This window comes from Bos javanicus, chromosome 2 (genome assembly GCF_032452875.1).
Source record: "Bos javanicus breed banteng chromosome 2, ARS-OSU_banteng_1.0, whole genome shotgun sequence".
NCBI classification, from domain to species: Eukaryota; Metazoa; Chordata; class Mammalia; order Artiodactyla; family Bovidae; genus Bos; species Bos javanicus.
The window spans coordinates 96,790,375-96,808,628 of record NC_083869.1 but is presented as its reverse complement, the minus strand read 5'-3'; the positions used below and the strand labels follow the sequence as shown (position 1 = coordinate 96,808,628).

General features: G+C 39.6%; 1 protein-coding gene across 1 annotated transcript in view; it reads right to left on the bottom strand.

Moving 5' to 3' along the window:
- The window catches only part of PTH2R (parathyroid hormone 2 receptor), an 87,297-nt gene that overhangs the window by 32,753 nt on the left and 36,290 nt on the right, over nt 1-18,254 (bottom strand). The window contains exons 8-9 of the mRNA XM_061383164.1: nt 16,933-16,993; nt 8,942-9,008 (exon numbers count right to left, since the gene is read on the bottom strand). Coding sequence (XP_061239148.1) covers nt 8,942-9,008; nt 16,933-16,993 — 128 coding nt within the window. The remainder of the gene's footprint in view (nt 1-8,941; nt 9,009-16,932; nt 16,994-18,254) is intronic.

Below are 18,254 nucleotides of genomic sequence, written 5' to 3'. Positions count from 1 at the left end.
GTATCTCAGCAAATGACTAGCCCTGATTTCACATTTCAGTCTCTTTAATAAAAGTTTTGGGTTGCTTTCAGACTGAATTTTGGATTTTCTATTTCACCCTTCCCACATTACTTAGATGTACGTACCATAAGAAAAGTAACTCAAAGAAATTTATACCCAATGAGTATAAAAGCTGTATTGCATGTGTGCTCAGTCATATCTGACTCTTTGCAATTCCATGGACTATAGTCCACAGGTTCCTCTGTCCATGGGATTTTCCAGGCAAGAATACTGCTGCGGTTTGCCATTTCCTACTCGAGGGGATCTTTCAGACCCAGAGACTGAACCTGCATTTCCTGTGTCTCCAGCATTGGCAGGCAGATTCTTTACCACTGAGCCACCTGGGAAGCCCCCAAGTATAAAAGATGTATTATTAAATAGTAACTAAATCAGTAATAATTTTTATCAATGACACTTACCTTTTCTTGGTTCTTTAAAAATAAATAGTTCTTATTGCATTTACATTTTGGTTCTGCTAAGATGAAGCAAAACATTGTACAGAAAAATATTTTGAGAGTTTGTGATGCCTCCAAAGGAATGGATTTATGTGCATGGAAGAGATGGGACTGACTCCTATCAGAAGAAGAAAAAGCCTTGGATTGCTGTCACCCTGCTCATGGTCACCAGCTACTGAAGCACTGATGTCCCTTTGCTGCCCACCCTAGTTTAACACTGTTTACGGTTGTTCCAATTTTAACATAATTCTTTAATGCTTGTATCTTTCTTTGGAAACCTAATGAAGAAAATGACCTCTCACAGAGAAATCTGAGGACCTTCAAAATATCGTAATTGATGCGAGAGTTAATTGGATAGAATTATGTACTTAAAAGTGAATAGTTAATAGTTCTCTTAAACAGATGTCCATGCCTCCAGACTAGTTCATTTAACCCCTGTTCTTGATCTTTCCTTCCAGAGGAGGCAGCTCAACTAATGTGCACTTCTGCTCTCCCCACCCCCTTTACTCTCTCCAGCCCTGGAGGTGATGGACTAAAGCATATGATGAGTGAACGTGGGAAGAATACTGAGGTTGCTTGACTCAGCCCATCCTTCTTTATGGAGGGAGCCTGCAGTGAGCAGACTTCCTCTGCAGTTATCTCCAGGGTTAGGAGCGTCCTGTGCCTAGACACCATCCCCGTTAGGTCAAAGCCCAAATCTAATCTGATCACTAACCTGCTTAAAATCTTCCAAAGTCTCATCACAATTTTAAGGAAAATTCCAGTGTCCTTTTAGCACAGAATACAAGGCCAATCACGAATCAACCTCTCTCCACTTTCAGTCTACTCTCCTGCATTTTCCACAAATGGACCCATCCAGCCAGCCACAGAAAACATGACCTGTCCTTTTATATTTTTAAAATTCCTGATCACATGAAACATAGCTAGTCTTCCACAACTACTGATTACACTTGTCTTGTCTTTTGCAGCCACTTCAAATTTAATTGTCAAGGGAATTTGTCTAGTTCAGCATTTTCCAAGTGGCTTAGAGTGCCACCACCATGATTTTGCTATATCAGTGTTATTCATCCACTATCATTTACTTGATACCCTTCTTCAATCTACTTTTATTAAAGTTTAAACATTTACATTTCATATCATTACCATAAATGGAAATCCAGTAGAAGCTGCTATAAGCAAGTGGCAACTGTAAAAATAAATACAATGGGAACAAGTCATGTGAAATTTTATGTAGACTGGGTTGTCTGTCCCCCACCTCTATCCCCCAAAGGAAGATATCACACATAATAGAAGAGTATTAAAGACCAGTACCAAAATGAGACTGTCTCTGAGATACGTTCAGAAGAGTTGGAGAAGGACCAATATTCTTAATACATGATCCAACATTACTTAATAATATTGCATGTACTACTTAATCAGTCCTCTATGTACCAGGGTATGTGCTCTCAATCTGGTAAACACTGGCTGAGCTTAAATTCAATTACCACGAACAGAAGTCTGTGGGCTCTGTAACTATAATGTATTGCCTGAATTTGAGTACTCTTGCCTGGAAAATCCCATGGACGGAGGAGCCTGGTAGGCTGCAGTCCATGGGGTCGCTAAGAATCGGACACGACTGAGCGACTTCACTTTCATTTTTCACTTTCATGCATTGGAGAAGGAAATGGCAACCCACTCCAGTGTTCTTGCCTGGAGAATCCCAGGGACGGATGAGCCTGGTGGGCTGCCGTCTATGGCGTCACACAGAGTCAGACACAACTGAAGCGACTTAGCAGCAGGAGCAGCAGTCAGCACTTTATAAATGTATCAGTTCAGTTCAGTTCAGTCGCTCAGTCGTGTCCAACTCTTTGTGACCCCCGTGAATCACAGCACGCCAGGCCTCCCTGTCCATCAGCAACTCCTGGAGTTCACTCAAACTCATGTCCATTGAGTCAGTGATGCCATCCAACCATCTCATCCTCTGTCATCCCCTTTTCCTCCTGCCCCCAATCCCTCCCAGCATCAGAGTCTTTTCCAATGAGTCAACTCTTCACATGAGGTGGCCAAAGTACTGGAGTTTCAGCTTTAGCATCATTCCCTCCAAAGAAATCCCAGGGCCGATCTCCTTCAGAATGGACTGGTTGGATCTCCTTGCAGTCCAAGGGACTCTCAAGAGTCTTCTCCAACACCACAGTTCAAAAGCATCAATTCTTCGGCGCTCTGCCTTCTTCACAGTCCAACTCTCACATCCATACATGACCACAGGAAAAACCATAGCCTTGACTAGACGGACCTTTGTTGGCAAAGTAACAACAGTTTCTAAGCAACAGTTAGAACTGGTAAATGTATAAACCTAAGCTATTAACAGTTACATAACTGCTCTTGGACTCAAACTAAGAATAGTGAAAATCCCAGTCTCAAAGCTGTTTGAGGGTTAAGGAAGAAAAGGTTTTGTGATAAAACCTGAAGCAAAAAAGACCCTAAAATATTCATTCATCAAATAAATAGAAAGTAGATCCAACCAGTCCATCTTAACGGAGATCAGTCCTGGGTGTTCATTAGAAGGACTGATGCTGAAGCTGAAACTCCAATACTTTGGCCACCTCATGCGAAGAGTTGACTCATTGGAAAAGACTCTGATGCTGGGAGGGATTGGGGGCAGGAGGAGAAGGGGACGACAGAGGATGAGATGTCTGGATGGCATCATGCACTCAATGGACATGAGTTTGGGTAAACTCTGGGAGTTGGTGATGGACAGGGAGGCCTGGCATGCTGCAACTCATGGGGTCGCAAAGAGTCAGACATGACTGAGAGACTGAACTGAACTGAACTGAACTGAAGACATTTAACTCAGTCAAGGGACAAAAGAAAAGACTTTTTGTTAAAATGAAATTGAGCAAGGACTCAAAAGACCTTTTGATCACATATTAGAGGATGATGAATATGAGGATGAAGGGATGAAATCAACTAACACAGGTTGAAGGAAACAAGTAAAAACAAATACCAAAGAGTTTCTGTTTTCCTTTTCCCTTCCCATCACTTCATGGGAAATAGATGGGGAAACAGTGGAAACAGTGTCAGACTTTATTTTTTTCAGCTCCAAAATCACTGCAGATGGTGACTGCAGCCATGAAATTAAAAGACACTTACTCCTTGGAAAGAAAGTTATGACCAAACTAGATAGCATATTCAAAAGCAGAGACATTACTTTGCCAACAAAGGTTCATCTAGTCAAGGCTATGGTTTTTCCTGTGGTCATGTATGTATGTGCGAGTTGGACTGTGAAGAAGGCTGAGCGCCGAAGAATTGATGCTTTTGAACTGTGGTGTTGGAGAAGACTCTTGAGAGTCCCTTGGACTGCAAGGAGATCCAACCAGTCCATTCTGAAGGAGATCGGCCCTGGGATTTCTTTGGAGGGACTGATGCTAAAGCTGAAACTCCAGTACTTTGGCTACCTCATGTGAAGAGTTGACTCATTGGACAAGACTCTGATGCTAGGAGGGATTGGGGGCAGGAGGAGAAGGGGACGACAGAGGATGAGATGGCTGGATGGCATCACTGACTCGATGGACATGAGTCTGGGTGAACTCCGGGAGTTGGTGATGGACAGGGAGGCCTGGTGTGCTGCGATTCATGGGGTTGCAAAGAGTTGGACACGACTGAGCAACTGAACTGAACTGAACTGAACCTATAAATTCAAGATATGATGAGGACCAAACCTCTCTCCACCCCATATTACTGGCATCTTCAACAACAACTTGTAAATGCTCAAGAGCAAGTCTGCTCAGTTTGCAATCTGTATTTGTCGGTGGTTTTGTTTCCTTTCAGCTATTACAGACTCTCTCCTGGTTGACACCAGGGACAATGTAGGTCCTCATGTATTGGGAGGCGGTGCCCTGCTGGGTCAGGATTTATCACATCTGCCAACTTCACCTTGACCACTTCTAGATGGTGCTGCCCCACCTATGGCTTCTCCTGCCCTGCAGGCCAAGCATCCTGTTCCTTCTAAGACTGCTCTGGGAGGCCAGGCGCCAAGACAATGCTCCAAGTCCTGCTGTTGATTAGAAAATATTCCTCTCATATTTTAATGCTATGTAGAAAATTTTTTAAATCGTCTTTGAGTCAACATCAAGATGCTGCAAGTGAATAATTAGTTATTAGAGACATTTATTTCAGAACGAAAATTACTACTTTCAAACATAATTGTACCACATATGAACAAAACACAGAAAACCACAGTGCTACAGTTTTAGAACTTTCATCCTTGGAAGAAAAGCTATGACAAACCTAGACAGCATATTAAAAAGCAGAGACATTACTTTGCCAACAAGGTCTATCTAGTCAAACTATGGTTTTTTCAGTAGGCATGTACAAATGTGAAAGTTGGACCACAAAGAAGGCTGAGCACCAAAGAACTGATGCTTTTGAACTGTGGTGTTGGAGAAGACTCTTGAGTGTCCCTTGGACTGCAAGGAGATCAATCCAACCAATCCTAAAGGAAATCAGTCCTGAGTATTCTTTGGAAGAAGTGGTGCTGAAGCTGAAGCTCCACTTTAGCCACCTGATGTGAAGAGCTGACTTATTAGAAAAGACCCTGATTCTGGGAAAGATTGAAGGCAGAAGAAGGGGATGACAAAGGATGAGATGGTTGGATTACATCACCGACTCAATGGACAAGAGTTTGAGCAAACTCTGGGAGATGGTGAAGGACAGGGAAGCCTGGCATGCTGCAGTCCATGGGGTCACAAAGAGTTGGACACAACTGAGCAACTGAATAACGACAGCTTTAGATTTCATGAGTCCAAAATCAAGTGGTTTCTTCCAAACTTGTACTTAAGCCTGTAATTATCTCTAAAATTCAATTCTCTTGATATAACTTTAAGTCAGAAACTATAAATTCTCATTCATACTATGTGCAATGCAAGACTAAAAAACAAAATTTTATCCTGAATTTAACATATAAAAAACTATAAATGCAGCCATAAAAACAAAAAGACTGTTTCCCAATAATTTTGAGAAAAAAAAAATTTCACATGCTTTGGAAATGTAAGTGAAAAAAAACATGGTCCAAAAACGCAGGTTATAGTCTTGGTTTTGTCACATGGGCTGTGTGACCTTTTGTGTGCAGACTTTAGTTTCCTTTTTAAGAAAATAAAAAGATTGTGTGAAATGAACTCAAAAGTTCTGCAATTATACTGGCTTTGTGCTCTTATTTCACTTCTTACTTCTTACTGTTTCTGCAGATTATTTACTTTGTACACAAGTTTTATTTTTTCAGCAAGTGTTTATGGAGTGGCCACTCCATTTCAGGCAGATTGCTGGACGTTAGAATATAGACATAGAGAAAAATATGGTTCTTATTTACACAAACCTTGCAGTTTAGTGGGCAAGAAAGGCATTCAACAAATAATCCAAAGCATTATACTAGATGATGATCTTGAAGAGGAAAAACCTCACCAGGCTCTGCGGGATATAATACTGCTGCTGCTAAATCGCTTCAGTCACGTCCAACTCTGTACAACCCTATAGACTGCAGCCTGCCAGGCTCCTCTCTCCACGGGATTCTCCAGGCAAGAGTACTGGAGTGGGTTGCCATGCCCTCCTCCAGAGGATCTTCCCAACCCAGGGATTGAACCCAGGTCTCCTACATTGTAGGCAGATTCTTTACCACTGAGCCACCAGGTAAGCCCTCGGGTTATAACAGGTGAACTAATTTAGATGGAGAGCATCAATGACAGGGTCTTCTCTGAACTATCAAGAATGCTGGCTTTTCAGAAGGAAAAACATAAATACAGTATACTACCGCATATATATGGAATTTAGAAAGATGGTAACAATAACCCGGTGTACGAGACAGCAAAAGAGACACTGATGTATAGAACAGTCTTATGGACTCTGTGGGAGAGGGAGAGGGTGGGAAGATGTGGGAGAATGGCAATGAAACATGTAAAATATCATGTAGGAAACGAGTTGCCAGTCCAGGTTCGATGCATGATGCTGGATGCTTGGGGCTGGTGCACTGGGACGGCCCAGAGGGATGGTATGGGGAGGGAGGAGGGAGGAGGGTTCGGGATGGGGAACACATGTATACCTGTGGCGGATTCATTTTGATATTTGGCAAAACTAATACAATTATGTAAAGTTTAAAAATAAAATAAAATTGGAAGAATAAAAAAAAAAATAAGCATTTAAGTGAGAATATAAAACATAAAAAAAAAAAAAAAAAAGAATGCTGGCTTTTATCATAAGAGTACGGAGCTCACTAGGTAGGGACGCTGGCCCTGATGTTCAAATCCGAGCTCCACCACTTACTAGCTGAGCGACCTTGGGCAGTTTCCTCATTTAGAGTTATTGGTAGGATTAGATCAATGTAAATCAATGTGATCAATGTAAATAAAGTGTATAAAACAGTGCCCAGTGGTGGTAAGCTCTTGGCTATGTATGTTGTTATTATTAGCATCATTTTTCAGGCTTCAGAAGAGCTCAGAGGAAGGAGCACTGAACTCCAGGAGCTGAGACCTGGGCTCTAGGAGCATCTCTTCCCATACAGGCTGTTTCTACCATAAAATGAGGAAACCTTAAAAGGAATTGAGATAACCCTGAATTGTAATAAAGAAACAAAAAGGTAGCTTCAGGTGAATAAAAAAAAAAATCTGATTTTTGAAATTAAATGGATGTTTTAATATGGGAAAAAGATTTAAGAATTTTTTATTTGTATAATTTTAGTTCTAGAAGATAAAAATGACATCCCACTCAAGGCTCCTTCAGAATTTACTGACTGTACCATCATTTCTGGTTCCCTTTCACCAATGATGAATCTTCTAGAATCTCTGTGATCACCTAGGGGCTTCCCAGGTGGCGCTAGTGGTAAAGAATCCACCTGCCAATGCAGGAGACAGTGGCAGGAGACACAGGTTCTATCCCTGGTCAGGAAGATCCCTTAGAGAAGGGAATAGCAACCCACTCCAGCATTCTTGAAGAGGAAAAGTTAACATTTTACATAACCTCCTGCTCCTTCTGCCTCTGTAACTCAGCTTGCTCCTTGCAAAGTCTGGATCACGTAGGTCACATAGTCTCAGAAAGTGGGAACTTACAATACTAGGAACTGGAGCTTATCTCACTCACCCTTGTCCTACTGTTTGCAAATGCCCAGCCCCTGTAAACCTGCTTAATCATGCCTGTCCGTGTAAAGGTCAGGCATTCCCCTCCCCATCTTGACTGCTGTTCCCATGCTCGAAACCCCTTAGTTTGAATCAGCCTATTAACAGCTAGTGTTGCCCACTATAGTGTGTCCATAAAAACTCTGTAACCCCTTTGTTCGGGGCTCAGAGCTTAGAGTGTTAACTCTCCTTTGGGCCCAACGGCATAATAGACGTGTTCTCCAACTCTCCAAGTGTAGTGCTTGGTTTCTTGATTATTGGTTTCTGCAACATTCTCACTTGTAAAATCCCTTGGACAGAGGAGCCTGGTGGGCTACAGTCCATGGGGTCACAGAGTCGAATACGACTGAACAACTTTTAACTTCCTCAGTCATAATCACCTGATTTAACTGTTTCACACTGCAATCTAGAAAACTCAGCATATAAACTTCTCATGCACATTGGTGATGTGAGTAAGGTGGCTTAGTGGGTAAAGAACCTGCCTGTCAATGCAAGAGATGTAAGAGATGCAGGTTTAATCCCTGGGTTGGGAAGATCCCCTGAAGGAGGGCATGGCAACCCACTCCAGTATTCTTGCCTGGAGAATCCCCATGGACAGAGGAGCCTGGCAGGCTACAGTTCATAGGGTCACGAAGAATCGGACACAACTGACACACACAAAATCTGTAAACAAACGACAAACCTTCAGATAAAAATCAACTGTAATATACACTTGAAATATTACAGGCAGATAAGGTCCCATGCAATATGATTGCCAACTCTAGTCTTTTTCTTAGTACCTATTAGAGGCTATACATCAGTGTAGAATTCTCTTAACTCCTTTTGGAAAGTATGTCAAATAAAAGCCTTAGGCAATGCTTTATAATAAATCATACTCCCATATTTCCCTCTTGATAATTCCTGTTCTCTTGCTATTCCATCTTGACCTCTCCTCCTGACCTATTACCAGGTGATCAGAACATTGTAAAATAATGGCTGAAAAAAAGGAAGAGTTTAAGGACCTCCCAACTGCTTGAACCTGCAAAAGTTCATAGATATTTTGAAGTCCCAGCATTTTTCCTATGTGCTAGCAGATTAAAGGGAGGGTATGTGCTTTCTTCATGGATCTCAGTGTCAGCCAGGAATAAGGATCCAGGAATAAGGAATAAGGATTCCCAACCCAGACTTTCTCAACAGCTACTATATAATGTGAGGTTTCCTAAACTTTTATAAACAAAGTGACCGACAGATTTTCTCTGGATTTTAGCAGCAGTTTAATTATCCATCTTGTTTTTCTTTTTTTAAAACTATACAGGCTTTTAAACTTACCCCGATAGCAGCTAATATTGGGGCTTGGTAAATCCACTTGATGTCTCCAGCACTAAGTTCCCAGCATCTGAGACATTAAAAAGAACTTCCATGAATAGACTGGCAAAGCAAATAAGAATTAAGTAGCATTTTAAGTTTTACCAAAAACTCCATACCCAGGATTTTGATTAAGAAACAAGTAGACCAAAAAAAAAAAAAAAAAAGAAGCTTCTAAAACTCCCGGTGGGGAAAAAATGTAGTGAGTCCTGCTTTCTATACTATTAGCTACCCTTTGGGGATAAGTATTATAAATAGTGGTGTATTATTTTTATAATAAGAGTCAAGTGGCTATGTTTCCAGAGCCACAAAAAATTAGTCTTCTAAATGTGGTACCATTGATTCTTTACTTTTGTTATCACTGGAATGAGCCGTAACAGTTAAACAGAGTTTAACAGTTGATAGAGAAAGTCCTCCCATTTTCAGAATTTACTCCATTGGCTATAAGACACTGACATTAATACATTCTTATCCATAGACATGCAACATAAAACTAACAATAATGCAAATGATCCCTGTTAATAGGAATGTAGAAGAAAACTGAATACAAATGATTTTTATCCCTAGAAAGGAAAATTAGCTGTTTGGTGAAATGTAAGTGACTAGTGATCTGTGAATATTGACCAGTTTTTACATTTATTTGTAAAATCATTTCAGCGTTCACAGTACTAAATATAAACATGTGATTCTTTTATTTCTCCTTTGAACCAGTTAGCTTACTGGTTACTAAGCTAAGCTTATTGGTTAGCTAACTAAACAGTGAGTCAAAAAATCTCTGACAGGTAGTCATTTCATATTTGCATAACATCATGACTTTTATCTTCTTTTTTTAAGAGTTTTTTTAATAGTATTAATAAAAATGCATTAGTTGTTCAGTCGTATCTGACTCTTTGCAACCCTATGGACTGTGTAGGTCACCAGATTCCTCTGTCCATGGAATTCTCCATGCAAGAATACTGGAGTGGGTTGGCATTCCCTTTTCCAAGGATCTTGGATCTTCCTGACACAGGAGTTGAACCTGGGTCTCCTGCATTGCAAGCAAATTCTTTACAGTCCGAGCCACCAGTATATAATTTACCTATTTCCTATACTTTTTTTCTGCTTCCTGCTCGCTCCAACTAGAATTTAAGTTTAGATAGGCAGGGATTGCTGTTGTTTTTGTTTTCTGTTATAAGTGCCTAGAACATACACAGGATTTAGGTAGCCAATAAACATGTTTTGAATTAACTGAATTAAAAGTAAGTTGAACTTCACCCAATCTGGTTTGTGGTAAAGGTCTTACACTAGAATAAATGGAACAGAGTTAAGAAAAACTAGTTCCACTTGAAACTTTAACATAACATTTTAAACAGTTTTTTAAAATTAAAGATACATAAAGCCTTCAGTTTCTCTCTCCTTAGACCTAACATTGATTGTAGCATTAGTAAATAAAATCTTATGAAGAAATTTTGGTGATATAATGATAATTTTTTTATTCTAGATGATAAACTTATATTAAGAAGTTACTTTTAAATTAATTGTATTCATTCTGATATATGGCAAAACCAATAAAATATTGTAAAGTTAAAAAAAATAAAATATATTAAAAAATTAAATAAAAATAAAAATAATAAATTAATTAACAAATTATGGATAATAAAAAGCTATTTCAACTATTTCTTGAAAGTAAAACATTTTCAGCACACATATAATAACAAAAATTTTAATTTTTAGGTAAGCAATACATTCTCAGTCCATTCTGAAGGAGATCAGCCCTGGGATTTCTTTGGAAGGAATGATGCTAAAGCTGAAACTCCAGTACTTTGGCCACCTCATGAGAAGAGTTGACTCATTGGAAAAGACTCTGATGCTGGGAGGGATTGGGGGCAGGAGGAGAAGGGGACGACAGAGGATGAGATGGCTGGATGGCATCACTGACTCGATGGACGTGAGTCTGAGGGAACTCCGGGAGTTGGTGATGGACAGGGAGGCCTGGCGTGCTGCGATTCATGGGGTCACAAAGAGTCGGACATGACTGAGCGACTGAACTGAACTGAACTGAATATATTCTCATTTCAAAACTCAACCTATATAAAAAGACAGACATTGAGACATTTCAGCCCTCCCCATCTTCCTGTCTATATCCGACCTTGCCCTTCTGCTTACAGGTTAATATCTTTTATTACTTTATTGTGCATGCTTTCAGTATTTTGTTGTACATAAACAAACACATACAGATACTATAATCTTATTTTCCCCATCTTACAAAAATGCAATGTACACTTTATTCTGTAACTTGCGTTTTCCTTTTTATAGCATAACTTTAATTTCTTTCCATGTCAGTATTGAGAGAGCTCAGTAGCCCAGCATTTCATTGGAAGGAGGTACCATAGCTAAATCGACCAAACTCCTACACCAAAGTGTAATTCTAATCCAGCCACACTGAAATCAGCAAAACCAATGGGCTTGAAGACTGAGTCAGAATGGACATCAAACATACGTTACTTGTTTACACAAGTAACTTGCATACGTTACTTGTTTACACAGTGTTGAACACTGACCAATATTATCTGCATGCACCTATATTCCACATTGTTCAGCCAGACAAGAAAAAGATAGTGTTACGAAATCATGAAAAACATCTATCACACCACCCTAAAAAGGCTTCCTACTGTAAGGAAAGTGGCACATGTTGTGAAAATATAAATTGAACACTGATTCACTAGCTATGAGACTCTTGGATTTCATAAATTCTCTTTTCAGCTTTGACATTTGGTAATACCTTTATAATCCTCTTTCTTTTTGCCACAATGACATTTCATTGTGGTGTCTCCTAACACACTGGAATTCAATCACACAATTTCAGTGAAGGAGAAAACAGAACAGGCTTTATCTTGAAAGCACAACTCCATCTTGGGCCTGACTAGACTTTGAGCTATATGCCCAGTATCTACGGAAACAACATACCACCTGGAAAACCAGAACCCTACCTGCAGGAGATGGAAGAGCCCCAGGGCTCATACCTAGACTCTCGTCTCCTTAAAGAATACCCTAATTATCTGTGTAACCGAATAGAATCATAAATTTTATTATGCTTATTGGGGTATGACCACAGGCCTATTGATAATTGTCCACTGTTAACTACCTAGGCCTAAGGCATATGAATCCCGGGTTATCTTTGACTTTATCTTTCTTTCCCTTTGTTCAGGGTATATAAGGTTTTCACAAGGACTGATCGGGGTCCTTGGCCAAGAGGAGATTCTGCCTTGGGCCTGCCAGTGTAATAAATTGCACTGCACTATCTGCATTGTCCTTCTGAGACAGTTTGTTTCCTGGAATGCGTGGCTACAACATCAGCTCTACAAAATCTTCGTACCTGGAAGTAGGTCAAATCAGCTACTTCTATAAACAAGAAAAAATTGACTTTAATCATTTTCAATGTCAAAGTTTTAAATTTGCCCTTTGATAAGAGGAAACCGAGGTTTCAGATGTTTTTTTAAAGGAAATGCTGTTGATTCTTGTTTATCATTAATTATTCAATGACCCAGCTCACACTGTATTTGTCAACATGGCCAAGAAATTACCCTCTGTTCAGACTTTTTAAAATAAATTTTAACACCCTAGGAAATGCAGGAATAAATGTCAGTAAATATGTAACTCTGAATGGTAGAGCATAAAACACAGTAGTCTTGAATAGTAGAGCATAGACAGGAAAGTAGGTCCTTCAGCCAAGCTGCGAACAGGAAATGTATTGTCTCCCAGAAGGACCCAGTATTGGAATACTGTATTATCTCCAACACTCACACTCTGATAAGAGAAGAGGAAGTGAAGTAACCTCAAAGCCATGCAGATTTCCCAGAAATGACAGAGTGTAACATTTCTTGGTCCTTTTCACTGCAAGCCTTAATGTTCCTACTGGCATCTCTTATCTCCTTTGAGTGAGCAGGGAGACAGTAATAAAGTATCTCATAAGGTGTTTTTGCTTTTGTAAGTTAAAAAGAAAGAGAAAATTATTCACTCTTTAAGTCATTTGTCCAATCTAAACTGCAGGAAATTTCCTAAAGGAAATCAACCCTGAATATTCATTGGAAGGATTGATGCTGAAACTGAACCTCCAATACTTTGGCCACCTAATTGATGTGAAGAGCTGACTCATTGGAAAAGACCCTGATGCTGGGAAAGATTGAAGGCAGGAGGAGAAGGGGACAACAAAGAACAAGATGGTTGGATGGCATCACCAACTCAATGGATATGAGTTTGAGCAAGCTCTGGGAGATGGTGAAAGACAGAGAAGCCTGGCATGCTGCAGTCGCAAGGTGTCGGACATGACTGAGTGACGGAACAACAAACTACAGGCCTCAGTTATCTTACCCTACGTTAGTCAACACTTCACTAGAACTTTAGAACTGGAAGAAACTTTTTGTATATTCAATAGTTTAAAGTACCGTCTAAAACTGGGTCTTATCTGCTTATTTCTAAATGTCCAAGATACAGAGAAAATAAGAGTTCTAGCTTTGAAAGTCCAGATCAGAAAAAGATAAATCTCAAGTGTAAGAGACATGAACCAGGACCCCACCTGGCCTTTGGAGATGCTCCCAGTCTGCTCTCTCTACCTGAACTTTGTGACATGACTCAATACGTAGGTCAGATGACACTCAAGAAACCCAAAAATCTTTTTATCTTAGACAAGCTGAATTTCATGAGAAATCAAATCAGGCAATTATGAAATTATGCCATGAATGTGGTAACACAGTTTTATTTTCTATGCAAAATAAATGTAAAATGACCTCTTAACCCAATTATCACACTCAGATCAGAGCACTACAGAATTCAAGATTTTAATCTAGGGTAAGGTAGGAATAAATATGCTATGCAGAGGAGTCATATGATCTAACTTATAGTTAATATTTTTACATTAATTCGTCTGTTTTAGAGCAATATTCAGCATCAGCTGTAGTTTTGCAAGTATCATGTACCTAATGGATTTTTTCTCAAAATAATAAACTCATAGTTCCTATTTGTTCAGCAAAATAATTATGATTATTAATAACTTAATACCTAGTTTATAATTTTTAAGAAAAAGCACAAGATAACTAAGGAAACTACCTATTTAATTCAATATATAATGCACTATAAATATATTTGCTTTCTTTCCATGCTCAAGGCCTGGAAGAGCTATGGAATGGATGAATGAGTTGAAGTGCTCCAGGATATGTATAGGCAATCAGGTCTCATTCTATTCATCTCTCACAAGAGAGGATTGGACCAAACAATGCTTTTGGTTCTACCCTCTCTAAAATTCCAAATCTGAGTGATTTGGTTACATATCTCAGGGTAAAATTATTTAGCACCTCTTTACTGACTCAACCTCCCTCTCTCATTCATGAAATCAAATAGCAAGGCTGCAGGGTTTTTTTGGGATTTCCAATATTGCTGTGTAACTATAACAATAATGGTAACAATGTAGATAACATTAACCCCCACGTGTGTGTTAAGTCACTTCAGTCATGTCCAACTCTTTGTGGCCCCGTGGACTCTGCCAGGGTCTACCCTGCCAGGCTCTTCTGTCCATGCAATTTGCCAGGCAAGAATATTGGAGTAGACTTAACATTTCCTTCTCCAGGGGATCTTTCCAACCCAGGGATCAAACCCCAGGTCTCCTGCATTTGGCAGGCTGGTTCTTTTCCACTAGCGCCACCTGGGAAGCCCTCGTTAACCCCCAAGTGTCAGCAAATCCAAATAGCAAAAAGAGATAAAGTTAAGTACAAATGAAACCCTGCAGGATCCTTCTGTGTATAAGCCCCTCCACATTTCCACTTCTTATTTGGGAAAAAGCTTTAGCCTTGTGAAATGAAAATATCTCCTGCCATATCAATAAACAAGAAATGTCACAGCCTTCAGCAATTTCTGGCCTCCAAATGTGAATGAGGGTTCCCAAAACTGTGATCCAACAGATGCTGCCACTTCCCCCCTCTCCCTCACCAAGGTAAATGCTGAGGAACTAGGGGAAGGAATGCAAGAAACAGCCATCTGCCACTCCTAAAGTTGAACAAGGAAATAGGATTTGGCACCAGAGAGCTGAGCTGCATATGAAAAGAATGAATTCAGTGAGCCCAGAGGCTTGCATCTTCCCATACATAGAATGCTAAATTCCTTAACTTAATATCTAATCTTTGATGTTCAGACTGCTTACTCCCTTTGTTGCAAGCTTGTATATAGCCTAACTCCCCCCTCCTGCCTCCTTGGAGCAGTTTTCTCAGAGCTACTGAGATACGGTCTCCCGGGCTCTGAGTCCAAAACATGTACACCAAACAAAATAATTCTACTTTCAGGTTGTGACTACATTTTTTAGTCGACAGTTTTCAAGGGCTTCCCCAAGTTTTGAAGAGCAGACTCAGTTACTAATTAGGAAAGTGAGAAGATGCAGAAACAAAGGAAAAGCAGTCAAGCAAGAAAAGTAGTAACAACATGAACAACAGAGTTCCATGACTCCTAGTTTCTCCTAAAGAAAGATAGATAATGATCTAATGCATAACTTTGCACTGTTCTGCAGAAATTAAGCACCAGCCCAGTGGATGTTGACTACATGCTGACTACAAGCATGTCGACCCCGGGCTGGTTAAAACCAGAAGACTGGTAATCAAGATTCCTAAAACATCACCGTTACCTAACCACTAACCAGTATCCATGACATCATCTTGCTGTGTGCTCATAAAACGTTTACTTTATGTACACGCAGAGAAGGCACCCTCTGGTTTCTCTTCTCACAAAGACACTAATCCTGTTATATCAGAATCCTACCCTCAGGACTTCATTTAACCTTAATTACCTTCTTAAGGGTACTATCTCCAAATACAGCCACATTGGGGGTTGGGGTTTCCCACATGTGAATTTGGGGGAGATACATTCAGTCCAAGCAATAAGTTTGACAGTGAAAGCAAAAAGCAGGGACTGAATACTTCTCTATGTTCTCCTTTCCTTTCTTTGACTCATCATCACTAAAAATAGAAATAATATGAAGCAATGAATGTTTCAGCATCCATGCGTCATGTAGCATCAAAAGAGAAACAGGCAACTGGGAGGCTAGTGATTCCCTAGGATGGATTCCACTTCTAATGTGCACTTGTTTATCATTTTAATATATTAACCTATGCTATGCAAGACAAGAAAACAAAGAGGTGGATTAAACCTATACTTGACATTACATATATGTAAGTAGTAAGTAGAACACATGTGTGTTAAGCATAGGTACTAGATACTTAGGGCAACTGAGCACTAAATATCCAGTTCACCAAATATATGAGACACAAAGTATCCCTTGATACACAGGAAGTCCTTGATATTCTTGATGTCTTAAGCACCAACAGGTGGAACTCATGGCCACATATCCTTTGCCCAAAGAACGCAAATAAAACCTAGGACTGCTGAGTAGCCTACGTGGCAAGTTAGAACCATGGCCACATAAACTTGCCCTTACATCTCTCTGAGACAGCAAGTGTGTGTCCCTGGCCCAGGGCACCTTCTGTCTGTGGGTTTCCTTGCTGCAACCTTATTTCTGGCCCTCGTAACAACATTATTATTTCTGGCCCTCGTAACTGATGAGTGGGGAATGCTGATGTGGTGGAGAGTAAGAGAAAGGAGATATGAATATTGCATATTCATATATTAGTTAGTACAGTCCTTTCACCTGTGTGCACGACATCCTAAGTATGTTAACTAACCCATCTCTTTCCCCCAGCTTCTTATGGTATGTTTCAAATTGATTTCATAAACCATGGCGGTCAAGCATCCCAACTGGGTCTGTGAGTCCTTCTGTCTCATGACTCTGGAATGGATAGCTGGCTGGTAATATATGAGAGGCTACAGGGTAGTCCCTAAAGGGCAACGTCATCAAGAACAGCCGCAAGTGCGAACTCCAAGGAAGCCAGACTTGAGAAAATCTGAGGCTTTTGCTTTACCTCTTCCTTTTCACCCACCTCGCATCAGCCAGAGTTGCTCGTGCTACAGCCCAGACTGTCACAAAAGCCGCTGGGAACCCTGCAATCAGAAAAGGATTCAGAGACAATATTTGTTTCAGGATTAAGGTATCTTTTTCTTATATTCATCACATAAAAATATACTATTAAAAGGTGAGAGAAAAATTGGACATGAAAAATGTTACTATGTGAACAAGAAAATTCCACTTAATTTTCACCTTGTCCTTTTGAGAAGAGAGTTGGTACATTGATGTTATTTGTTCCCAAAAGTCTGAAGAAGAAGATTGGCCCTATTTTCATTTGAGGGGTATAAGGTTAAGCTATGTAAGGAGGGGACTGAAGTTCCTAAGGTCAAAGGCAGGCAGTGGTCGGTGCATATAACTTTACCTCTTGCCACTCCAACAGTCGTATGCTTTCCAAGAAGCGTGAAGCAACAAAGAGGGTCTCATGAGAAGTGACAGGAAGGCTATTGTTTTTAAAAATTCGAATTTTCTCATTCTAAAGGTGGAAGGCATAGAGAGGCTACACTGAAAGTTACAAAATTAGGATGTTTTGATCAGTTTATCCTCTTCCTTTTTGTTCATATTGGCTCCAGACAGAAGCATTTGCAGGTACTGAAAACTTACCAAAGAATGGTGCTATGTTAGCTTGATGATTTGAGCATGACATATTTGTCTTTCATAAATAATAATCACCTATGAGCTTGCAACATCAAATCTATTAATTACACTGACTTTCTATGAGTCTTTGCTTCCAGTAAAGATGGACTGTTCAGTTCATGCTATATTCAGTTAGACTCTGACATCATGAAAAAAACACAAACCATACTTTTATAGAACTCTGCAATAGAAGATCAAAGGATTTAATGGATATGTGGCCTTTTAGAAAGAAGTTTTAAAAAAAGGAAAGAGAGGCCACAGGAAGTATCATACAAAGAGAGAAAAAAATTTAACTCGGAACACTTTTAACACAATATTTTTTACCTTTTAAAAAACACATTTGTAATTTTTCAGATATCTTTTATAAGCAAAGGAACATAAAAATAGATGTAGATAAAAAATTTCAGAAAAATTAAAATAAGGTGATATCCTACGGTAGGGAATTTCTTTGGTTTTCTTAGTGATCTAGTTGAATTTAACCTCAGTCTGCCTGTGTGGCTATTTAATTTTATAACTCTATATTCCAGTTTTATTTATTGTTTTTATATAACTCCCTCTTTTAAAAAATCTGTTCAAATTCTATGTTTTAGGAAATTTTTGTCAAAATGAAAGTGAAAGTGTTAGTCCCTCAGTCACATCCTACTCTTTGGGACCCCATGGACT